The sequence below is a fragment of the Gopherus evgoodei genome, chromosome 6 (assembly GCF_007399415.2).
Source record: "Gopherus evgoodei ecotype Sinaloan lineage chromosome 6, rGopEvg1_v1.p, whole genome shotgun sequence".
In the NCBI taxonomy this organism is placed as follows: Eukaryota; Metazoa; Chordata; order Testudines; family Testudinidae; genus Gopherus; species Gopherus evgoodei.
This window is the reverse complement of record NC_044327.1, coordinates 94,491,560-94,517,226: the sequence shown is the minus strand read 5'-3', so window position 1 is coordinate 94,517,226 and position 25,667 is coordinate 94,491,560. Positions and strand designations below refer to the sequence as shown.

The 25,667-nt window shown below is 42.8% G+C and overlaps 1 protein-coding gene and 1 long non-coding RNA gene across 3 annotated transcripts in view; one reads left to right on the top strand and one right to left on the bottom strand.

Moving 5' to 3' along the window:
* NLN (neurolysin) overlaps positions 1–25,667 on the top strand; it is a 48,305-nt gene that overhangs the window by 652 nt on the left and 21,986 nt on the right. For both annotated transcript variants that reach the window (XM_030566823.1, XM_030566824.1), the window contains exons 2-6: positions 9,681–9,936; positions 13,101–13,249; positions 14,883–14,921; positions 17,346–17,453; positions 24,866–24,968. In XM_030566823.1, the coding sequence (XP_030422683.1) occupies positions 9,831–9,936; positions 13,101–13,249; positions 14,883–14,921; positions 17,346–17,453; positions 24,866–24,968 (505 nt within the window). In that variant the 5' untranslated portion in view covers positions 9,681–9,830. The remainder of the gene's footprint in view (positions 1–9,680; positions 9,937–13,100; positions 13,250–14,882; positions 14,922–17,345; positions 17,454–24,865; positions 24,969–25,667) is intronic.
* LOC115653467 overlaps positions 13,258–25,667 on the bottom strand; it is a 49,419-nt gene continuing 37,009 nt past the window's right edge. The window contains exon 4 of the long non-coding RNA XR_004000930.1: positions 13,258–14,929. This is a non-coding gene — a long non-coding RNA (uncharacterized LOC115653467). The remainder of the gene's footprint in view (positions 14,930–25,667) is intronic.

Sequence of the window (25,667 nt, the reverse complement as noted above, 5' to 3'; positions counted from 1 at the left end):
GCTTCCTTCAGCATGTCAGACTTTCTACAGCGTGATATAATCCTTGTTATTTACAGCACCTTCACGTGCAGGATCGATCAGACAGGGTCTCTGCCTTGAAATTCCTGCAGTCTAGTTAGTTCCAGACCTGTAGCAACAGAAATGGGCAAGGAAACAATGGAGTGGACACAGAGGAAGGATAGGGTTAGAGCACTGAGATATTTTCAGCAAAGGCATGAGTGCAGCCAGATGGAGCAATTTGTAATTTTATATATTAAAATAAAATATCATTAACTCACTGCAGCTAGTTGTAGCAGACAGGGCCGGCTTTAGAAAGTGTGGGGCCTGATTCGAACAGGTTTGACGGGGCCCCAGCAGGGATGACTAAAAAAAAAACACGTAAAAAAACACATGGGGCTTGTACTCACCGGGCAGCACTCCTAGTCTTCGGCGGTGGGTCCTTCACTTGCTCCGGATCTTCGGTGGCACTGAAGGACCAGCTGCTGAAGTGCTGCTGAAGACCCAGAGCAAGTGAAGGACCCACTGGCAAAGACCCAGAGCGCTGCCGGGTGAGTAAAAATTAAAAAGGAGCCTCTAGCAAGGGAAGGGATTCTCGACCACTTGTTCCACCCCTCAGCGGCTCTGCCACTGGGCGCGAGGCCCTCTTGGGCGCGAGGCCTGACTCGGGGGAATTGGTGGAATTGGCCTAAAGTCAGCCCTGGTAGCAGAAGTGGGTCTTCAAGAAGGTTTTAAATGAGAGAAGGGTTGTGTTTTTGTGGGCCAGCTCAGGATAGATGTTCAGTGTAGTGAGGGCAGTGTGAAAAAAGGTATGTAGACTGTTGTGGAAGAAGTGGACAAATGAGGCATCATTTTAGGAGTTGAATGAAGGGGGAGGATGGGCAGATCCATGTAGGGCCTCCCAGATTGCTTTTAATAGTCACCAGGAGATTGAGGCCAATCTGGGAGGATTGATAAGCCTAGTTCCAAGGCTTGCTGGTTCAGGTTGATGAACTCTGGTTTTCCACTTTTGTTTCTCTCTTGTTTTAGCCTCCAAATCCAAAAGGATGGTTTGACATACACGAGAAATTGTAACAGTTTCTCAAAAAAAAAAAAGTTATCTATTTGTACAGTCCTTATACAAATGTGGCTAAAATATTTGGTGTGCCAGTCAAAGCTTGATTTTCAAATTAAATTGCTTGTCTGGCCTTTGCAGCAGCACCCAAGTTTGCAGGTGTGAGGCTCCACTAAAGTATACAGGAAGGTGCCATCTCCTTTATCAAATCAAATTGTTTTGCAGAAGTAACAATCAGATTTTAGCTTGTTGGCAAAATATACTATTGCTTGGCATTCTGGCAAAAAAAATTGCTTTTGAATCATCTGACTGTTGCTTACAAGTGCTATTCTTTTTGTTGAAAATCCAATTGTGTTCTAGGGGCTATAGCTGCTACTTACGTTTTGCTAAATTTTTGAGATTGTAAAAGTTGCTACACAGCCTACACTGATTTGGTTGGAAAATCGGGTTGTTGCTTTGGTTTTTTGGTTGGCAATTTACATTGTTCTTTAGTATTCCAGTGAAAATAATTGTTCTTAGAGCTCTTTGGCTATTGCTGAAAATCCCATACCAAACTTCTCCAATAAGTAACACGGCTACCCCTCTGATATCAAAAAGAAAGGTAATGAGAGCAGGAACTATACAATGATGAAATCTGGGGCATCCCATTGCATTGGCCCTAATATAAGTTATACAAAGAGGACTTCAAGCAAAGAGACACAAAGTTTTAATTGCTCAAATGATCAGAGAGCAAGCTCCATATTTTAGCAGATTTTGAAAACCTCTGTTAAACATTAGCCACTGCATTAGCCTTAGCCAGTGCTTAACTAACAATACAGAGGTGAAAGCCTCCTGGTTTGGTCTCTGTTCAAGTGAGACACAGCCACTCCCAGCTTGGGACATGCCTCTTCAGGTGGGAAATCATAAACAAAGAACTTGGAAATGGTTGAAAGAACAACCTTAATGCACAGAGGGAGAGGATCAGGGTCAGCAGAGAAGCAGACTGTAATCTGGTCCCCAGAAGGATGAGGGTATTTAGGATAAGATGGGTCTAACTCTTAGTGGGAACTGCTAAGCTGTAGGCAGGGGTGAAAGTAACTGAGGACACTTACTGGTACAGTGGGGGTGGCTCTGGCCGTGGAAGGGGTGGGACCCTGGGCAGAAGGGAGGGGCTGGGGTCACCATCCCCAGCCAGCCCTTGGACCACACCGCCCACGGTTCCCATTTTGATTTAAAGGGTCGGGAGCTCCGGATGCTGCTGCTGCGGTAGGGGCAGCAATGTCCGGAGCCCCAGGCCCATTTAAATTGCTGGCCCCAGGGCAGCTGCTTCCCCCTCCCCCATCAGTGGTTGGGGCGGCAAAAGGGGCAGGGACGTTAAAGCGCTGCAGAGTCCTTTGCCGCAGCAGCGCTTTAATGTTGCTGCGCCCCCCTTCCCCTGTTGGCAGCCCTGCCAACAAGGGGTGCAGCAACATTAAAGCACTGCCGCGGCAAAGGACCATCCTTAAAGCACTGCTGCTACTGGCAGGGCCCCCAACAGGGGAGGCAAAAGGGACAGGGACATTAAAGTGCTGCTGCAACAGTGCTTTAAGGTTGGCTGGGTATGGGCTGGTGTGGGTTCTTACCAGTATGGAGTACTGGCCTGTACCAGCTCACTTTCACCCCTGGTTGTAGGTAAGATTATATGCTTATAGGCCTTTCTTTCTTTTAACCCTTTTCTCTCTGACAACTATGTTCCAATGGATGGATAAATAATATTTTGTTTTGAAAAAACTGTTTAGAGTCACCTTCGTTTTCATACGGATCACTGCTCCTGAGGAAAGTTTCTAGTAGGGGCCAAACCTGTTGAGAAAACAAGAATGGTAAAAAGGGGTGCCATCGCCCGGAGAGCCAGTCTAAAAGTGGGGTTAATCATGGGATTCCATTGAGAGAAATGAAGGGGCTCGGCCTATCACTTGAAAGGGGAGCCCACCAAGACAGTGAGTGAAGGATCAAAGGGCCAGCTTACCCTGGAACTGTGACAAGAGGAAAATACAATTACTTTTATTTGGCTGTGGAAGATGGAAGAAGGCCTTAATGAAAATAATAAAGCTAGCAATGGTATTTTATCCAGAAAGTCTGTCTTCTGAAAATGTTCTATAATGAAAAAGGCCAAATTAGTTAAAAGTTATTTTAATTCTGTTAACAAAACAAGGGACCATGAAGTCAATGGGAGATGAAGGAGTGCTCAGCATCTTGCAAGCTTTGGTCCCTTTATGGGGAGGTGCGAGGAAGATTTCAGTATTTCATTTCTTTGTCTTTTCCTATGAGGAAATGTGCTGTCTAATTGTGTGAGAGTATCCACGGATTTCTTTTTTGACACTATTTTATATTTAATTTTGTCTGGTTGTTTCGTGATTACATGACTGGGTTAAATCTTAGGATTTATGTCCAAGGTTCATTAACATATTTTGCTCATTCAGAATCAGTCTGCAGTTACTAAATAGTTATTCTGGAATGTATGATTCAGATAGTTGATAAGTCTTTTGTATCTTCACCTCTGGTCAAATTGTATATTTTATTTTTTCGTTAAAGCTTTTAAAATGGCTTGTCAGGCAAGCCTTTGTGATTTGGAAACTGTAATTTCCCAAGAGTTTTAGGCCCCCAAGAGAGTAAAGATTTTATAAAATTCTGATGTCAACATATGATCTATATTTGGTTCCACAATAGTTTTACATTCATTCTCATTTTGTTTTGTGTCTCTCTTTCATAAACTGTTAACTTTCTAGAAAGAAAATATACATATTTAGAAGATCACCTCTGTAACATATATATTATTTGTACAATTCTGTCATCCTTAACTCTAAACACATACAAATCTAGTTTAAATTATTTTATTTACTTTTCACCTGCTCATTTTAACAACTCTAATTAACTGGGTTTATGTATATGTGAAAGGGCCCAGAAAGAGCATCAGGGAACTATCACTGCTAACAGCTAAAGATTATCTCCTTTATCTCAGATGGCAAAAACATTCATTTTTGGAGCTGAGGGACCAGGGTTTTAGTTCGAGGTGTGTCGTCCATTGATTCTTTATGCCATATGGCTTTATTTTATAATTAGGGCACTGGAGTTTTCGAGAATTCGTGTTTATTTACAATTTTATGTAAACACCTGAGATGAAATCCTGGGCCTTTGGAAAAGCCGCTATTAACCTCAGTGGGGCCAGGATTTCACCCATAGTACATTTTTTATTTATGTTTTATTTTACATATACTCACTGTGATCTAAGTTGGCATAACATACTCTCTGGTTTACTGAGAGAGATGTCAGGAAGGGCAATTACAAGATGTGTTTAAATAGTTCACCGAGGTGCAACTTGTAGTGACTGTGTCACTAGAAGTTATATTACAGTTTTTTGTCAAGAAACTTAAAGAAGTCAGTGTCCTATGTGGTTGTTAGAAAGATACACTGATAAGTTCAAACCTTTCTGGAGCATTGTACTGTCTACCAGCCCATACAAATGGTTACTTTCTATACCATCAGCTAGAGACTGGAGCAATCAGAGTTGTTACTACTCCAGTACTAGATGGTTGCTATTTAGCATTTCTCATTTATTTTCTGTCTCCAACAGATGTAAACATCCATTTGCTGGCAGTTATAATAATTAGTACTAGGCTACAGATTTTATTCTTTTGTTACTCAAAGGTGCTTTCTAATGTAATGGGAGAGTTAGGCAGGGTCGGCTCCAGGCAAGCAAGGTAGGAAGCAGGTGCTTGGGGAGGCTAATTCAAAGGGGTGGCACTCCATCCAGTATCGGGGCGGCACGTCCAGGTCTTTGGCAGGAATTTGGTGATGGGTCCCTCATTCCCTCTGTTCCTCTTTGAGCTGCCGCCAAATTGCCACCGAAGAGGAAGAGAGGGAGGACCCGCTGCCAAATTGCCGCAGAAGTGGCATGATTGAGCTGCAACTGAAGTGCCGCCGCTCTTCCCCCCCTCCACCCTTGGGGCGGCAAAAAGCTGGAGCTGGCCCTGAAGTTAGGTCACCAGGTCCACCCTGGAAATTAAAAGTAGTGCTTATCAGTCTCCTGGATCCAGCATTCAAGCCCTTGGGGGAGATCCAAGCAATTCTATACACATTTAAACATTTTGCCCAGCAGTTAATTGAGAATTTATCACTAATTGCTGTTTTAGTTACTATGTCAGTGGTTATTCTTGAAAAATATATTTGCTCAGTGACATTAGCTGACACATATTTTATCTGTTTGCATTTCTAAAGTGTTTAACTCCATACTGTATTAGCATTGTATGTAGACTACAGAAAGCTCCATCTGAGTAAGTTCCATTTGCATGGGTTTTCCAGAGCCTTGAGCCTGCTGTTAAGAAGATGTACCTCCAGCTTCTTCTACTCTATATCTGGACTCTTTTAGTCACAGTGTGCAGGTGATTCTAGTTGCCATAGCAGGGCCCAGAAAGAGAGGTGGTCCTTGAGATTACAGCATTTTATCCTTTAAGGGATTTGTAGATTAATTTTCAGTCTTGAAATGGACCCACTAGTGTTGGAATGAGGAGCCAATGTAGATGGCAAAGCACCAGTGTACAGTACTGTATTCTTTTGCTTGTCATTTTCAGGATGGGCTTCTACGTTCTTATCTAGACTCAGATACAATGAGTTTCAGTAGTCCAACACAGAAGTTACTAATGCCTCAACCTTTGATCTGAGTTATCGTCAGAGAGGAATAAACAAAATTATCTTGCTAGTCATAGATGGAAGAAGGACTGTTGCTATTTGAGTGTTCAGGGTCAGTAATGACTACAATAGGACCTAAGGCTGATCCACTCTCGTAACTATCTGTGGACAAATGCCTTCAACTGAGGGAAAACTGGTGATGATAAGCTCCCGTACTGTTTTCCTCTTCTGATTCTCATCACTTTGGTTTTTCCTACATTCAGCTTGAGCCAACTCTTCCTTATCCACATGTCAGTGTCAGTCAGCAAGTCTCTAACATATGGACATTATCACAACTCTAATTGTCCACCTCTATGTGCTTGCAGAGGAAAAATAAACCTCTTGTCTGAGCTGTGAAGGACTTAAATAAACCATATTCACTAGGAAAAAATAGTCTCCCATTAATACATTTGTGTAAGAATGATGTTCCTTATTTATATCTGTACAAAATAATTGACTTAGTCTAGTTGTAGAACCTTTCAGCTACAAAGGTGTAACCTTAAAATACAAGCCCTGCACCCATGCCCTTTTCAAACTGCTTGTGTAATCACCATTTTTCATCTGGGCCACATACACACTACATTATGTCAAATTTTATGAGCATTTATTTATGTACCAAACTGGTTTTGATACTCCCCAAATAACTATTAACACAGTTACAGTGATTGCTGTTAATCAACATTTACCATGTATTGGTATCTGTTAGCAAATGTCACCTTATAATAGTGACCACTTTACACTTGAACATTTTAAAAAAACTTTAATTATATCTGGGTATTAGTTTGTGCAATTAACATATTAACACATACTGTCTTCCTTCGTACCATAATTTATTTTACTTCATTAGCAAGAGTTTAAAAATATTTTAATTATAAAACTGTGCCATAGAACAATCAGCTTAGTAAATGCAAAGGTTTTAAATCTCCTAGCTGCTTTGTAATGAAGATATGGGTTAGTCCTACCAAGCTAGTCTTCTGTGTCAGGCAAATCTTGCTTCTCAAGGGCAAACTGGCTTTGAGTTGCTCTCAGTTATATCTGCTACTACTGCTCAAATTGTGATTGTGTGCACAGGGTCAATGTTGTTGTAGAACAGAATGGGTTTCTCTTTTGGCTCTGTTGTTTCCAGTAAATCTTCATTTCAAGTTTGACTTGGTCACAGTTTGTCTGTACGCAGTGTTGTAACTGTGCTGGTCCCAGGATATTATAGAAACAATGTGAGTGAGATAGTATCTTTTATTGTAACAACTTCTGTGAGTGAGGGAGGCAAGCTTTTGAGTGTACACAGAACTCTTCTTCAGGTCAGCTCTTTTTCAGAAGAGCTCTGTGTAAGCTCAATAACTTGCCTCTCTCACACACAGAAGTTGGTCCAATAAAATATATTACCTCACCCACCTTGTCTCTACAATTTGTCTGGTCCAGCTAAATTTTTTCACTCCCAAGGCCAGTTCCCCCTCAAACTTTGGCTCTGGTTCTTTGCTCAGAAATATGGTATCTAGCAAATCTTTGTCTCTGATTCTTCCATACTTATGGCTTAGTGCTTGCTTTACTATGCATACTTCATTCTTACTATCTATTTCATACTAATGTTAGGTTTGTGCAAAATATATGTCCATATTTATGTGTTTATAGATAGATATTAACTCTGGGTTTAAGTTGGACATGAGGATTCTGAGTTTTCCTATTAATACACTGCTGTGAATTTTCACATTACTCCTGTAAAGAATCCTACAGAGTATGATCAAATCTATGTTCACAAAACAGCACCTCTCCCATGGAGCTTGAAGCAGCTGCATAATTAAACTGATCAGACTCACTCAGCTCCTATTTAGTTTCACTCATCTACTTCTGATGCAGCTGGGATGTATGTAGGTGTGATTTCTCACTGTCCTGGTGGTGCTTTGGGTGAAGAAAAGATTAACGTGGAAGGAGAGAGATGAGACATAAACAGTAGGGTCAAAGAAGGGGAAGAGATGTGGGGGAAAGAATTGACAGAGCAAGATAAATGAACAAAAGGAGAGAGAGCCTGTCTTGAAGATAACAGAAAAATGGGGGGGGGGAGGAGACAGCCCCCTCCCCCCCCAAAATAAACAAAAACAACCACACCGACAGCCAACAGGGCCAAAAAATTTTTTTGCCTGTGATGACTTCTCTACTGAGACCATCCTTTGAGGGAGAGATTTCTCAAGGAGTCTCCCCTTACATCTTTCCCAGCCAAATAGGGTAGTGCTACATCTGCAGACCCATCAGTATCTTACTCTTCAACTAGAAGAGCACCTTGTTCAACTAGAACAGGGGGGTCCCAGACTTTTTGCTGGCTTGGACCCAATTTAATGAATTATTTCCTCCCAGGATCCCAGACAGTATGGAGGATGCCATTTTGAAGAGGAAAATATTGTGCATGCAAGATCTCGCTGTACAGAGTAAAGTGGTGTCCTCCATACAGGAGGGATTGCCACAACCTCATTGGGGTCGCAAGCCACAGTTTGAGGACTGCTGAACTAGAGGGAGGGTTGCTGTGGTATGGGACTTTGATGTGTGTGGGTGCAGTGGTGCAGGGAGAATGGGATGAGTGCTGAAAAATACTGATTAGTGAATAGATTGAAGAATTGGGGCACTGACCAAAACAAAGCATGGAAAAGCAAAGAGATGCACAGAAAACAAAAGGAAAGGAAGAGCATGGAAGAAATTGTGGGGTATGGCAATAATGACAATCATTTGTTCTTATACAGCTTGTCTTTGGTTGATTTCAAAGTGCTTAACAAAGGAGGTCAGTGTCATTATCCCCATTTTACAGATATGGTAACTGAGACAGAGAGAGGTAAAGTGATTGTCTCAAAGTCACCCAACTGGCCAGTTGCAGAGCTGGGAATAGAACCCAAGTCACCTGAGTCTCAATTCGGTGGGCTATCCAGCAGGTTATAAATATGTGAAATGCAACGAAAAGAGAAAATGACACAGATTCCTGGGGGTGATTGGGAGCAGATGAAGGTCAATAACTGAATTTTAGGGATGATATTTTATTTCTTCCTATATTTTGGTGATTCAAAAGAAACTCAGGAAATCCCACCCCCTGAAATTTTGAAATTTTCCCCTCTGCCATTAAACCCCTGAAAAATGGCTGAATGTGTGTGCATTGTCATATTGGTTAGTAAAAAGGCAGCTGTCGATGCCAGCACTGTAGGGGATTGTAAACTTTTCTGCCTAACCAAGTCTATAATACAGTTGGCTAAATTAATCAGAGTTATTAACTGAACACAAAGGTTGTTTATAGATATGAGAAACCTTCATGCCTTTTCCAGCTACAGAGCAAAACAGTGTGAAATACTCATAAGATCTGCAACGGTTAAAAGAGTACATTTTGAAGTAGGAGGCTATGAGATAATTTGCTCTCATGGCCTGGAACACAGCAGACGTTCAATGCAAGTATAAAATTATCCATTTTAATTTACACTTCCCTATTAAATGTTTTTACCATTTTGTTTATGTTGCATGTAACAACTAGCCTTCATAACCCAGATTTCACTGCATAGTCCCTTTTCCTTTTCTCAAAATACAAAACACTATTGTCTGTTTCCGTGGAGTTTCAGTAGCTGGTGTTTTGAATAACAACTCAGTCGTCTAAGAAAAACTGTTTTGTCTATTTTTGCTGAACCAAAACATTTTATCACTGTTTTTGCATACATATTAGATAACACTCCCTCAAATAAGTACGGGGGGGCGGGGAAGGGCAGACATCTGAATTATTTTAAAATACAGATTTATTTAATTAAAAGTACAACTATTTAGGGTCCTGAAAAGGAAAGAATAGACCTAAAAAGGAATATGTTCTTGTTTCTAAAAATACTATTTAATAAAAGAAGTAATGTTCTTTTAAGAAATAATTCACAATAAACCTTTTTGCTTCAATTAGATTCTTAATCTCCTAAATTCATTCTTAGAATTTCAGAGCTGATGGTCCAAGGCTTTTACTGAGGATGACATTAGGAACAGAAATTACTACCCTCTCCAGGCCTCTTCATATGCAGCATCAGAGTGAAACTTTTTGAAATGGGACCTGTCACCAGAGCAAATCATAACAAGGACAGAAGATCTGATCATGAAAACAAACCAAGTGTATGACAATGTTGAAATGCTTGATTTTGAAAAAGTAACATATGAGAACACTGTGCAGGCTCTGGCCGCCATAGAAGTGGAGTATACAGGTGAGTATGTGGAGTCTAATACCTTCCTTCTCTGAATTCATCTTATCCACAAAACAGAGTTCTGGAAGCAATGCAGCAAAAGCAGTTACCGCCCGTGAGTCTGATCTGTGCCCTTCATGGATAGAGAAAGTAGAGATCTCAGAAGTGATATTCATTTTTGACCTCTCCCACAGCATTTGTTATGATTAGCCATGAAATTCTGCTGCCCAGCCTTAGAGACATGGCAATGGTTAGCAAGACTATGCTGATATTGCTTCACTCATTTCTCTCTGACTACATCGAGAGAGTCATGATGGGCATATGCTCCTCCACATTTGAAGTCCTCACCTGTGAAAACTCAGTGACCCATCCTGTTCTTGTCAGTGACTGCATGGAGCCACTTGGGGGCACTGTGCAACAGCATGGACTAAAATGTCTGCAGTACACACATGACGTCCTGCTTTACAATTACTTTCACATCATACATAAAAAGCACTTTCCTTTGGCCATTTGGGGACCTGTCTGAGACCAGTATCAGAAGTCAAATCAGGTGACTGATGTGATGCTAGTTGAGGGAGGGAAGCATTTCAGAGAACTCATGTCCTAACATCCTCCTTCAGTGAGGGCATCTTCTCTGTATTAAGTCTGCAGCCTTACCCTTCTCTTAGACTCTTCACAGCTTCTGTGCACCAAATAACCATGACTATGGTTGTTATATCCTTTTCCCCTTACCACCAGCAAGAAGACTGTCGTGAACAATCTTGATCCAAACAGCCTCCTGTCAGATTAAGATTTAGCCACAGTGATGATCAGTGATCCATGCATTCATGACCTCCAGCCTGAATTATTGTAGCGCTCTGTGTGTAGGAATAAAACTACCAGGCTTACGCTGAAAATAAATGTAAATAAATAAATAAATAAAACGCTGTGGTTGGTTCAGAACGCAGCAGCAATCTGCTCAGCTGCAGAAGCCATGAAGAGTACATAACACTCCAGTGCTCTTCTCTCTTCCCTGGGTCTTATCAGAATACTAGTTCAGATTTAAGCTTTGGGTCCCAATCTTCAAAGCTCTATATGGGGCTGGTCTCACTTTCCTAAGGGATTACTCATGATATGTGATGATGACCTCCCACAACAGCAGCATTCCATTAGAACCTTAAGAACATAAGAGCGGCCATACTGGGTCAGACGAAAGGTCCATCTAGCCCAGTAGCCTGTCTTCCAAAAGTAGCCAATGCCAGGTGCCCCAGAGGGAATGAACAGAACAGGTAATCATCAAGTGATCCATCCCCTGTCGCCCATTCCTAGCTTCTGGCAAACACCATACCCATTGGTGAACCTATCCTCCATGAACTTATCTAGTACTTTTTTTAACCCTGTTATAGTCTTAGCCTTCACAGCATCCTCTAGCAAGGAGTTCCACAGGTTAACTGTGCATTGTGTGGCAAAAATACTTCCTTTTTTTTGTTTTAATTCTGCTGCCTATTAGGACTTGAAACTGTCGGTCTTGAACATTACACTCACATGAGCAGGGCAGAGACCTTTCCCAGTAATACAAGAACTAGGGGTCACCAAATGAAATTAATAGGCAGCAGGTTTAAAACAAATAGGAATTTCTTCATGCAACGCACAGTCAACTTGTGGAACTCCTTACCTGAGGAGGTTGTGAAGGCTAGGACTATAATAGCATTTAAAAGAGAACTGGATAAATTCCTGGAGGTTGAGTCTATAAATAGCTATTAGCCAGGATGGGTAAAGAATGGTGTCCCTAGCCTCTGTCAGAGGATGGAGATGGATGGCAGAAGAGAGATCACTTGATCATAGCCTGTTAGGTTCACTCCGCCTGGGGCACCTGCATTGGCCACTGTCATAGACAGATACTGGGCTAGATGGACCTTTGGTCTGATCCGGTACAGCCGTTCTTATGTTATGTAACTGGCCCATGTACCTGGAACTCATTCACAGAAAAGACCTAGATGACCACAAACCTCAGGAGCTTCAGAGCAAAATGTAAAACTCACTACTTCATTTGAACCATCTTACTATAACACCCGCAAAACAAATAAAGTTCAGGCCCTACCGATTGGAGGGGAGGGTAAACCACATTTGTATGCGCATCCCATGATTTTGAGAGAGAGATACCACAGTGTTTGGTTGTGTATAGCGTCTTAGTTTTTCACAAAGTTTTCGGTTCATCTTAAAATCTGTAACCAACTAATCTTTAGAACCTTCATCTGCTAGTATTATGAACGGTCTCCCAGGACAAAAAGCATTTGTTACACTTTTGTGTAAAATGTTTGAACAAAACATAACATGCAGGATTAGTACTTTTTTAAGAGGCAAAACTATAATTACGTTTAATCAAGTCCTAATTAATTAATATAGCTAGTCATTTTAACTACTTTTTTAATTATAGGACCTATGTTCATGTTGGTTATTAATACAGGGACACGACAACATTGCTGAGAATTTAGTTTATTTTTCATTTCCATTCAAAATTATGTTAGCTTGTGATCTCTGATAGTCCAAAATAATCACACATCATCTCCCTCAATTTTCTTATTGCTTGCTTTTATTAGTAATAAACAGACTTGGTCATATACGTATTTTCTCCTGCCAATTTTTGAATAATTTGAGGGAGAATTGTAAAGATTCAAAACTTCATACTTCCAGTATTCTAGAGAAAGAGTCTGTGACATCCATTAAAAATAATGTATTTTAAATATCTACTTTCTGTACTTTTAAAAGATTCATCTAATTTCAAAACATAAAATTATTCAGTGCTTTAAATATATCCGTATTAAACTTTTACTAACTCAAAATTGACCTTGTGGAACGATTAAAGTGGGGACATTTGCCAGGGCAGTTAGGTTTTGATAATATACACCGTCAGTGAAGTATGCAGTTGTTCTAATTGTAATTGCTGCCGTGTATATAATTGTATTGGTTCATTTTTTAAATAATCTGTAATCCATTCATTATCTGTAAATCCTAATCAGTGGTTGCTTCAGGTATCTGTTTATATAAATTTATTTCTGAAATCTTGTATAAAAACTAAATAGAACGATTTATTAAAATAACTTGTCTATTCCTAGGAAGTTCCTCATCTTGAAAAAAATTAACATGGATTGATTGCATTGTAAGTGCTCGGTGCATTTTTTTTAAATATATTTTTATTTTAACAGTGGAAAGAAGCATGCTGGATTTCCCACAGCATGTCTCGTCCAACAAAGATGTGCGCTCAGCAAGCACACAAGCTGACAAAAGACTTTCTTATTTTGATGTGGAGATGAGCATGAGAGAAGATGTGTTTCAGAGGATTGTTTATTTGCAGGTAAATGACAATGAAGATAACTAAAAATAACCTGTAGAGGAATATGTAAGGAGTGAAACGTTTTTTTCCCAATAAATTAGTACATGCTGTGCTTTTCAGTATCCCCATCATTTTGTTAATCTAAATCACTGTTAAATCCACTATCAACTCAATAGAGCTGTAGTGTATGTGTTAAATGAGGGGCATCATTTAAATTCTCTTGCCTCAAAAACCTAAGGATTTTGCTTAAAGAAAACCTTTACCTGGTGGAAACCTGGGGGAAAAGGTGCATTCTCTCACTTCAGTATTTGGCTGCCAGATACACTTGTGTGCACACTCATTCACTGTTTCTTACTTCATTGGAGTTAGGAATGACTACTTTTTTTTTATTGTTTAAATTATTCTAGAAGTCAATAATGCTGATGCAAACAAAATATTTGGTTTACTACTGTGCTACTAGCCTCTTTTAAAGTGTTTTCATAGAGTGCCTCATCCTCCAAGTGAGCACCATCATAAGTGTTATGCTTTAATTAAGTGTATATTAGTAATTTTGTAATGCAAACTAAACAAAGAATAATTAAAATTTACTGTGATGGCCTCACTTTTCTTACCCAGATGTATGAAGTACTATTTGTTTATCATTCTTCAGATGGGCAATTTTAATATATTTAAGCAAATAATTTAGTATGAATAATTTTAACATTTTCATCTGTCCTTGCTCCAAACATGAAACTTATCTATTAAGCAATTGTGCTTACTGTTGTTCCACATAGCTGATAAAGCATTAGAACCACTGGTTGCTGGAGTCATTTCTCTGCTGTCCCTTTCAGTGCTGTCATGCTTGCTTTTTGTAATACTAACTGGAAGTCTTGATATTTGCAGTGAGATCTGAACAGAGTATTTTATATTTCCCCCATCATCTTTTATTGCCATGCTTTCCAAGCATGTTTTCCACCATTTGCTTACCTTTATTTGGCTATTTCCACATTGTTTAAATGAGAACCTCCTGATATTTTACAGCCCCACTCCAGGCTATTTTGTTCATTTTTGTTTGTGTTGGCAGGCATTGTTTCCTGTTATATTTCACTTTTTTACATATCTCATACTCTGAATTAAAGAAGTGTTTTTACTGTTTTATGTGATTTCATGTTATATACATTATGTGTACATGCACCTTGTGGGCTCTGCTATAATACAAATAATATTTTTTCATATTTATGGGTATTTGTAGCAGTCACGTGTGAAAACCAAATATAAATATCTACAATAATTACTGTCGGTCAACAGAATTATTTCATATTCACCTTGGTATTCTTTCTGTTTATTTTCCCTTTGTGACGATATTTGGCATTTACATCTATTTCAGAATACTATAGCGTTTCTAATTTCTTTTTGTTAATCCTTTAAATTAGTTTGAGGTTTTTTTCCCTTCATTTAAACAGTACAAGAATATGCAGCTATTTATTAATCATCTATTTAACACTGATATGTGACCTGGGCTAAGATCTCAGATCTGAATACTCCTAAAATTCACAATGTCTGGGAGAAAAACATTTTTGGTGGAGGATGCGAGGCTGTGTAATTTGCTTCCACCAAGGCCAGGCTGAATCTTGCCACTTCCAGATTATGATGCACGACTCCTTTGCTCTTGCAGGTTGTTGCCTCAACTGCACCTGGAGAATTACTTTTCCAAGTGAGTTTCTAAAGGAAGAGGAGAGACTGAATTAAAACCATTGAAAACATTGTAGCCATCTTAATAAGCCAGCCTAGTTTGTTTCAATGTAGTATTTCTATCAAATTAGGATTTCCATGGAATTTTCAGGGCTAAAGCATGGATTCTTAATTTAAACATCATAAGCCTGCTTACGGCCAGGTTAACAGTAGAGTGGAAGCAGAGCCCTTGAGAATCTCATATTATTAATTTTGGTAGTATCCCACGAAAAGTTGGATGTTAAATTATAACATCTAGGATCTCCTAGATCTCTCTGACCCAGGCCCATTTTTATTCCCTTAATGCAGGCCTGAGTCTGCTAAAGTTATTTACCATGATTATGTTACTTCCTAAATCTCTCTTATACATCCTCCTTCACCAATATTTTTTTGAAAATGGGTTTTTTTTAATGTCTAATCAAATAACAAAGCTTCTTCCAAATATTAAGGAAAAAATTCCCTCCTAGGCTTATGTGGTAGATGTATATTCCAGATCTCTTTCTATAGGAAATTTTTACTCCAGTGATTTAAACCTTTGAATATAGGTGTTTATAATAGATTCTTAATTTTAACGTGTATGATGAAGCGATAATATTAAGCGTACTCATTCCTAACAACTGCACACACTGGCTAGCAGGGGCATGCTTAAGAATGTTATCAAACCTCCCCACCCACACATCCTTAGAAAACTCAGCCTGGTTTAAACAGTTGCTACTACCCTAGTTTCCAATATTCCACATAGTCTCCTTTACGTGGAATATTATGGTTGTTCAAAACTGAAATTAAAAATTATATTCTATAAATATCAGCAGAGTGACATTTAAAAAGCAATTATCCTTAATTCTGAAAAACTCAGAGTAATCATGTAAGGTAAAGTACTCAAATTTAGAACCTCTGTCACAAAACTTGTACATCAGAGAAACACTGGGTGAGGTGAAATATTAATAATTAGTAGTTTAAAATTCACACTATAACACGTTAAGTCCATGATTGCTGTAAAGTCTTACAACATTGCTTATCTTTAAACACATGACTAGCCTACTGTGACGATGCGGTTCTGGCGGGACCCAACTAAGTGTGCCAATTCAGGACCAATTGCTTAAACAGGGCAATTACAGCCCAAGGCTGGGGTTTTTCCACCTCTAAGGCAAACCAAACCAGCCAGACTAAGAGGACTTGGGTCTAACCCCACTGGCTAACCACAAGTCACACAAGCAATTTCCTTAGACACTCCAGTTTCCCAGTATCACCACCAGTGCCACTCGTCCTGGGGATGAATGGTTATGAAAACCAACACCCCAGTAAAAGAAAAAGGTTCTCTCAATCCCAAAGAATCAAGCCCCAGACCCAGGTCAATAAACAAATCAGATCTTACCCACAAATCACCCTATTGCCAATCCTTTAGAATCTAAAATCTAAAGGTTTATTCATAAAAGGAAAAAGCTGTAGATGAGAGCTAGAATTGGTTAAATGGAATCAATTACATACAGTAATAGCAAAGTTCTTAGTTCAGGCTTGTAGCGGTGATAGAGTAAACTGCAGGTTCAAATCAAGTCTCTGGAGTACATCCCCTGCTGGGATGGGTCATCAGTCCTTTGTTCAGAGCTTCAGTTTGTAGCAAAGTCCCTCCAGAGGTAAGAAGCAGGATTGAAGACCAGATGGAGATGAGGCATCAGCCTTTTACAGTATTTTCCAGGTGTAAGAACCTCTTTGTCCTTACTGTGGAAAATTACAGCAAAATGGAGTCTGGAGTCACATGGGCAAGTTCCTGCATACTTTGCTGGTTTACAAGGCATATCTGCCTTCTCTCAATGGGTCAGTTGTATAGCTGATGGTCCTTAATGGGCCATCAAGCAGGCTAAGCAGAGCTAACACCAACTTGTCTGGGATATTTCCCAGAAGCACAGCACAAATTTGAAATACAGACAGTATAGAGTCAGTACTCATAACTTCAATTACAAAATGATACATATAGACAGCATAATCATAACCAGCAACCCATAACCTGGTCTTAGACACCTTATATGACCCCCTTTTACATAAGATTTGGTGCCACTACAGGACCTTAGTTGCAACCATGTTCTATATATATCAATAATGTCACACCTGCTTAAAGTGAAAGGGACTATTCATGTCCATGAAATTAGGCCTGTGCACAAATGTTTGCAGGATGAGGCATTAGATATCTTCAAGGCAGCTATAGTGATATTTCGGTTTAAAAGTGTGTTTTAAGAGGTGGTTGTTAGGGTGAAAGTGAGTTAAGAAAATAAATCCCACATGGGGCCTAACAGATTCAATATGGAATTCTGTAACTTTTGTTCTTAATTTTAATTGTAGTAATAGAACTTTACACATTGGAATACTCCTGTTTTTTCTGCTTGTCATCTTCCATTTAATATAATTTCAGCAAATATGTGATCTTGGACATCTAAAGCCTGAAGCTAAGCGGTACTTAGAGAAGTCAGTTCAAATGGGAAAGAGGAATGGACTCCATCTACCCAAAGAAGTACACAATGTGAGTATGGGTTTCCTATATTTATCATATGAAGAAAGTGTGGTTTCATTGCTATAAAGAATTTCCTAAGTGTATATTTTTGCTTATGTGTTCAGGTCTCAGTTAAGTGCTGCTTTCAGTCCATCCTTACTCTTAAAGACTGCAATGATGATAATTTGTACAAGACAAAGACATAAAAATAAAAGATTTTAAAATAAGCTCAAGATTTTTGAAAGCAGGTAATGATTTTGAATGCCTGAACTTTTGAGTCACTAACTTGAAACTACTTAAAAGGAGCCTGATTATCAGAAAGTGGAAGGCAGCACTCCCTAAAAATCAGGCCGCTTGAGGACATCCAAAATTGAGCACTCAAAAATTAAAGAAGAGCTCTGTGTAAGCTCGAAAGCTTGTCTCTTTCACCAACAGAAGTTGGTCCAATAAAGATATTACCTCACCCACCTTTGTCACACTGTTTAACAGCACAGACTTGTGAACCTGAAGTGGCCTTCTGTCTTTCCCTGATAATTGTTCCCAATACAAACCCTTCAATTGACAGGAGCTTAAATCTCAGTTATGCATATTTATATTATGTTAAGGTTCCTGCCTCTAGAAGGTAGTTAGAAACTATATGTAAGGAGACTGTTTGTGGCTCAGAGTGAAGTAAAATCTTGACTATTATTAAAATCTCACCAGCAGCAGAAACAAATGAATCACAATGTATACAAACTATACATATGTAAATTTGGTAGTAAGGAGCCAGAACACCCCAGAAGTCAGCCTGATATGTCAATAATATTTTGCTCATCCAATTTCTTGTGTTCAAGAAAAGATTTGGGAATGCTGTTCTCTTTCATAGATGTTATTTTCTTTCTGCCATATATTTAAAGGTCCCAAACTAGTCTAGGAGCTCTTTATTCTTCGAGTGCTTGCTCATATCCATTCCAGTTAGGTGTGCGCGCACCGCGTGCACGTTCGTCGGAGATTTTTATCCTAGCAACACTCGGTGGGCTGGCAGGGCGCCCCCTGGAGTGGCGCTGCTATGGTGCCGGATATATACCCCTGCCGGCCCCTCCGCTCCTCAGTTCCTTCTTACCGCCCGTGTTGGTCGTTGGAACAGTGGAGCGCAGCTTAGCTGATCTCCACCTCCCTAGCAATTCGCTCGTTTCTATTGTAATTGTGTATATAGTTCGATTTCTTCAAGTATAGTTAGTGTTTAGTTATTAGTTCTGTAGTAGTTATTGTAGATGGTTAAGAGGGATCGGGGGTTAGCCCCTTCCCCTCGCCCGGTACTGGGGCCCATGCTCGGTTCACCTGGCTTCAAACCGTGCTCGGCCTGTCATAGGCCGATGCCCTCAGGAGACCCTCACAACTCCTGTCTTAAGTGCTTGGGTGAATCCCATGTTACGGACAAGTGCCGCATCTGTAAGGCGTTCAAACCCCGGACTAAAAAAGAGCAGGACATTCGCCTAAAACAACTTCTGATGGAGGCAGCGTTGGCTCCCCAGCCCTCGGAACCATCAGCGGCACCGGGAACAAGTGTCTTCTTGGCACCGGAGCGCACGCCAACAGTGAAGGCTCTTCGACATCAGCCATCACTGGCCCAAGCTCCCACCCGGCACCGTTCGCTCTCACCACGGAGCAAGAAGCACAATCCTCCTGCAGCTGCTATATCTACACCGCAGTCTGAGCGCTTAGCCAAGTCGGACCGCCCGGCACCGTCAACTGCCACGGCACTGACGTCCTCCGCACCGTTGATTCCAGCCTCCCAAGAGCCATCGAGTCTGGTGCTTACCAGTCTCCGGCATGCGCTGTGGTTGAGCTTATCGTGCTCTCCACTCCAGAGACGTTCTCCACGGCACGGGACTTGATTGCCTTGACGGAGCCTGAGCTGCCTCAACCCCTGGCGCCGCTGGTGCGGGTTCCTCAGTCCATAGGCAAGCCAGTCCTCATGAGACCTTCTTCGCCTGGTACCACGGAACGTCGCTGGTCCTGATACAGGTCCCACAGGCACTCCCAGTCCCGCCATCAATCCCAGTCCCACAGCTGCTTGCAGTCCCGGGACCGTTCCCCATCGAGGTACTCGTCGTACTCGCGGCACCGTTCGAGGGCCCAGTCGCCATCCAGATACTACCAGCACCACTCCAGATCTCGGCACCACTCGCGGCACCGTATTTCTCGCAGCCGATCTCGGCATGGCGATTCCAGGCACCGGTCGACCTCCCGGCACTGCGCTGGTCGCAGGTCCCGGTCCTACTCCTGGCACCGTCACAACTCTCGGTACCGTTCTCCGGCACCGCGTAGGGACAGTTCAAGTGGACGCAGAGACCCACATCAAACGGTCTCCGCCCCCCTGTGGCCGTCTCGTCATCCATCGATCTCCTCCCATGCAGACATTGCATCATATGGGGATTCGGATAACCACCAGGAACCTCATCAGTGGCCCTTTTGGACACCTTGGGCCTACCACCAAACCCAAGATGATCCGCATATACCATCACGCTCCGGCCCTTCTGAACATCGGGCGCCAGAGACCACAGTGAGCAGACCTCCCCGGCGGGTACGGAGGAATCTCTAACCCACGTGCCAGACCCACAAGATCCGCCGCTTCAGGACATCCCCCAAGACCAGGAGTTGATCCAAGACCCGCTGGTCCCCGGGGTTTCATCCTCTTCTTCCCCAGATGAAGTGGTGGCAGGGACGTCTACATCTGGACCGACCCCAGTTGACCTCAGGTCACAGCAGGACCTTCTGTGCCGTGTCGCCCTCAATATCAACTTGCCTGTAGAGGAAGTTCCTGAGGTGGACGACCCGGTTGTCAGTATACTATTGGCAGAGGCTCGAACCAGGGTGGCCCTCCCCTTCATCCGCTCGATCAGGCTAGAGCGGATACCATCTGGCAATCCCCGGCATCTGTACCACCCACAGCCAGAGGGGTTGAACGTAAATACATGGTACCCTTCAAAGGGTACGAGTACCTGTATATACACCCTCCTCCTTGTTCATTGGTGGTACAGTCCGTCAGTGAACGGGAGCGCCATGGCTAGCAAACCCCTGCTCCTAAATCAAGGGAGGCCAGGCAAATGGATTTGTTGGGGAGAAAGATCTATTCCGCGGGAGGCCTCCAACTCAGGGTGGTGAACCAGCAAGCCCTCCTGAGTAGGTACAGCTACAACACCTGGGAGGCAGTAGGGAACTTTGCAGAGCTTGTCCCGCAGGACTCCCGCCAGGAATTCACAGCTTTCCTGGAGGAAGGGAAGAAAGTTCCGCGGACCTCCCTCCAGGCCTCGCTGGATGCCGCCGATTCGGCAGCTAGAACCGTCACCTCTGGAATTGCCATGCGGCATATATCGTGACTGCAAGTGTCAGGCCTGCCACCTGAACTTCAGTACACTATACAGGACCTACCCTTTGATGGCCAGGGCCTCTTCTCCCAGAAGACGGACCCTCGGTTACAGAGTCTGAAGGACAATCGCGTAATTATGCATTCGCTGGGAATGCATACGCCGCAGACTCAAAGACGATCTTTCCGGTCGCAACCTCAGCTCCCCTACCCTCCGCCTCGACCAAGGCAAGACTTCACCAGAAGGTGAGGTTGTACCTCTCGCAGACGACAGTATGGACCTCAGGGGGATAACAATTCTGGTCCCACCAAGCCACCGGCGGGACCGAAGCCAAACTTTTGAGGGTGCGCCCGAGAGCACTGTACCAATGACCTCCCAGGATCCTTTTCAGTTCGCCAACCGCCTTGCCGCATTCCTCCCTGCATGGTCCCAGCTAACTTCGGACTGTTGAGTCCTCCGCACGGTGGAGTGTGGCTACCATCTTCAGTTTGTTTCAACCCCACCTTCCCACCCTCCCTCCTCGTCCCGGGACCCCTCTCATGAGCAACTCCTTCTGCAGGAGGTTTTGAGGCTCCTTGCGATGGAAGCTATAGAGGAGGTTCCGGAGGAATTAAGGGGCAATGGGTTCTATTCCAGATATTTCCTAATTCCCAGGGCAAAAGGGGGCCTCCGGCCTATCCTGGACCTGTGAGGACTGAACAAATTCATGAGAAAGTTCAAGTTCTGCATGGTGTCCCTGGGAACCATCATCCCTTCCCTGGATCCCGGAGATTGGTACGCTGCTCTCGACATGAGGGACGCATATTTCCACATCGCGATTTACCCTCCGCACAGACGGTACCTACACTTTGTGGTGAATCGTCAACATTACCAATTTGCGGTCCTTCCCTTTGGCCTCTCCTCGGCCCCTCGGGTATTCACGAAGTGTATGGCGGTAGTCGCCGCCTCCCTCCGCCGTCATCGAATACATGTCTTCCCATACCTCGACGACTGGCTTATTCAAGGGATCTCCGAGGCTCAGGTCACCGCTCATGTAAGCGTCATCAAGGACCTATTCACCCATCTAGGCCTGATTATCAATCTGGAGAAATCCATTCTGCTACCTACGCAGAGGATAGAATTCATAGGGGCCATGCTGGACTCCAATCTTGCAATGGCCAGCTTGCCCCCGCAGCAGTTTCAGGCTATAGTCTCCCTTATACAACGACTACAAAGCTTCCCATCAACCTCTGTCCGCACCTGCCTCGGCCTCCTCAGTCACATGGCTGCGTGCACCTTCGTTACGAAGCACGCGAGACTGCGCATGCGTCCTCTTCAGACTTGGCTCGCCTCAGTCTATCGTCCACTCAGGGATGCCATAGACATGATAATCACGGTTCCACCAAGTGTTCTGGGCTCCCTCGACTGGTGGCTGACCCCCTCCCTAGTGTGTGCAGGTCGTCCGTTCCATCCGTCACAACTCTCTGTGTCTCTGACAACAGACGCTTCCTTTCTCGGCTGGGGTGCTCACTTAGGGCACCTTCGCACCTAGGGCCTTTGGTCCTTTCAGGAGCTGGCGCTTCACATCAATGTCCACAAACTGAGAATGGTCCGACTGGCGTGCCAGACCTTCCAGCATCACCTACAGGGCCGTTGTGTTGCAGTTTTCACAGACAACACAACGGCTATGTATTACATAAACAAGCAGGGAGGGATGCGATCTTCCCCCCTTTGTCAAGAGGCGATGCGACTGTGGGACTTCTGCATAGCCCACTCAATAGACCTGGTAGCCTCCTTTCTCCTGGGAGTCCGGAACTCTCTCGCGGATCACCTGAGCAGGTCCTTCCTGTCCCACGAGTGGTCCATCCGTCCGGACATGCTCCTTTCAGTATTCCGGAAGTGGGGCTTTCCCCAGATAGACCTCTTTGTCTCCCGAGAGAACAGGAAATGCCAGGTGTTCTGCTCCCTGCAGGGTCGCTCCCCAGGCTCCCTCTCGGACGCGTTCCTAATTCCCTGGGAAGGTCATCTACTTTATGCCTTTCCGCCCTTTCCCCTGGTCCACAGAGTCCTGCTCAAGCTCCGCAGGGACAGGGACAGGCTAATCCTGATCGCTCCGGCGTGGCCGAGGCAGCACTGGTACACCATGCTGCTTGACCTATCTCTAGCGGACCCGATACCTCTGCCACTCTGCCCAGACCTTATAACACAGGACTTCGGCAGACTTCACCACAAGCCGTTAGCCACATGCTCGCATCTGTACCTGTCCTAGAAGACAGCCTTCCTCGTTGCTATCACCTCGGCCAGACGAGTATCGGAGCTTCGTGCTTTGATGGTAGACCCCCGTATACGATATTCCACAAGGACAAGGTACAGCTGCGACCGCACCCGGCTTTCCTTCCCAAGGTGGTCTCTTACTTCCACATTAATCAAGACATTTTTCTACCAGTCTTCTTCCCGAAGCCGCACGCATCATGCCGGGAACAACAGCTACATACCCTGGATGTCCGCCGGGCCCTCGCCTTTTACATTCAGAGGACCAAACCTTTCAGATGCTCGCCTCAGCTATTTGTAGCAGTCGCGGGGTGCATGAAAGGCATGCCTATCTCTTCCCAGAGGCTCTCATCCTGGGTGACGTCCTGTATCCGGACATGCTACGACTTGGCCCGCGTTCCGACTGGCCATCTCACCACCCACTCTACTCGGGCTCAAGCCTCGTCCGCCGCTTTCCTGGCCCAGGTTCCCATCCAGGAAATATGTCGCGCAGCTACCTGGTCTTCCGTCCATACTTTTGCATCCCACTATGCACTGGTTGAGCAGTCTAGAGACGATGCCGCCTTTGGCTCAGCGGTCTTACATTCTGCAACGTCTCGCTCCGACCCTACCGCCTAGGTAAGGCTTGGGAATCACCTAACTGGAATGGATATGAGCAAGCACTCGAAGAAGAAAAGATGGTTACTCATCTTTGTAACTGTTGTTCTTGGAGATGTGTTGCTCATATCCATTCCACATCCACCCTCCTTCCCCACTGTCGGAGTAGCTGGCAAGAAGGAACTGAGGAGCGGAGGGGCTGGCAGGGGTATATATCCGGCACCATAGCGGCGCCACTCCAGCAGAAACAAATGAATCACAATGTATACAAACTATACATATGTAAATTTGGTAGTAAGGAGCCAGAACACCCCAGAAGTCAGCCTGATATGTCAAAAATATTTTGCTCATCCAATTTCTTGTGTATAAGAAAAGATTTTGGAATGCTGTTCTTTCATAGATGTTGTTATTTTCTTTCTGCCATATATTTAAAGGTCCCAAACTAGTCTAGGAGCTCTTTAATTTTTCAGCAGCTTGTTGACGCAACTTTGTTGTCTCTCCGCTCCTTTTCGAGCTATTTACCAGTTATCTTTAGGACGGAAATTCCTATTGAAATACAACAGCAAATTTTATTTAAAATTAAATTTAGACTTTTCAAATGAGAGAGTGAGAGAGAGGAACTAAATGTTAATTCACATCTACCTCGATATAATGCTGCCCTTGGGAGCCAGAAAATCTTACCGCATTATAGGTGAAACCACATTATATGGAACTTGCTTTGATCCACCAGAGTGCGCAGCCCTGCCCCCCTGGAGCACTGCTTTACTGTGTTATATCCGAATTTGTGTTATATCGGGTCGCGTTATATCAGGGTAGACATATACATAAAACTATTTTAAAGCATTATTGACATCAGTGATTCTCAACCTGTGGTCCTGGAACCCCTGGGAATCCACAGACTATGTCTAAGGAACCTACAAAAGACGTAGACTGAAAACTGACTGAACAGAATTCAGCTATATATACAGACAATAGTTTTCCAAAGAGGTCCACACCTCCATTAGAAATTTCCAAAGGGGACCACATCTCCATTCGAAACTTTTTAGGGGTCTGCAAATGAAAAAAAGGTTGAGAACCACTGATTTATATGATCAATCCATTGTGAGTTAAGAAGATATACTTCTAACGTGTAAGTTTGGGGTAGAAGAAAATGTTAGAGAAAGTTAAATTCTTTGTACACGTAGAGCAGCAATAGGTAGTTCAATTTTGGTTTTTGATGGTCAGTTCAATTTATATTCAATTTAGGAAATAAAGACCATGAAGAAAAAATTGAGTGAGCTGTGTATAGACTTCAACAAAAACCTCAATGAGGAAAACACATTTCTTATGTTTTCTAAGGATGAACTTCGTGAGTATTGTATTTTTCTTTCTTTAGAACTGCAGTTAAATTTCAGGAATCTTTTTTTGTGCAGGTTAATTGTCATACTGTATCTAGGAAATGAAATTGTAACGCTGTTACAGCCTGTACTGGCTTCCTATCCTTTTCCAAATCCAACTCAGGATTGCCTTTGTGTAATTAAAAATTCTTAATGGACTTGCTCCACCTAATCTCTCAGGTCTCATATTACTTATTGCCCTGCCGGCCCACTCTGCTCTTCCCATCTTTTGCTTTTCTCTGTCCTCCCCACTTACGTCTTCATCATTGGGCTTCGCACTCCATTTGTAGTATTCCATCTTATCTAAAACACTTTTCTGCTGGTCAGGAAGTTAAGCTACTTCCCTGATTTAAATATTACTTTAAAACCTTCCTTTTCGGTTTACCATATGATTCACTGTCTCTGTAAAGGATTTGGTGATCCCGGCTCTGGAGGTCACTCTGTCAAATATATTTTATGAGTTAAATAAAATTAGAGAGTTTTAAAACTATAGTCTGTTTTTAAATGGGATTATCTTGTTAAATATATTTCTACTTCTTATAAGTGAGTTGTTCATAATTTTAATGTTGTTTGATTTGATTAAAAAAAGTCACTAACAATTAACTGTAACATGTAGGGCTGTATTTCGTAGAGGAGTTTTTAAACTAAGATCTGGAGGAAAACTGAAGGTG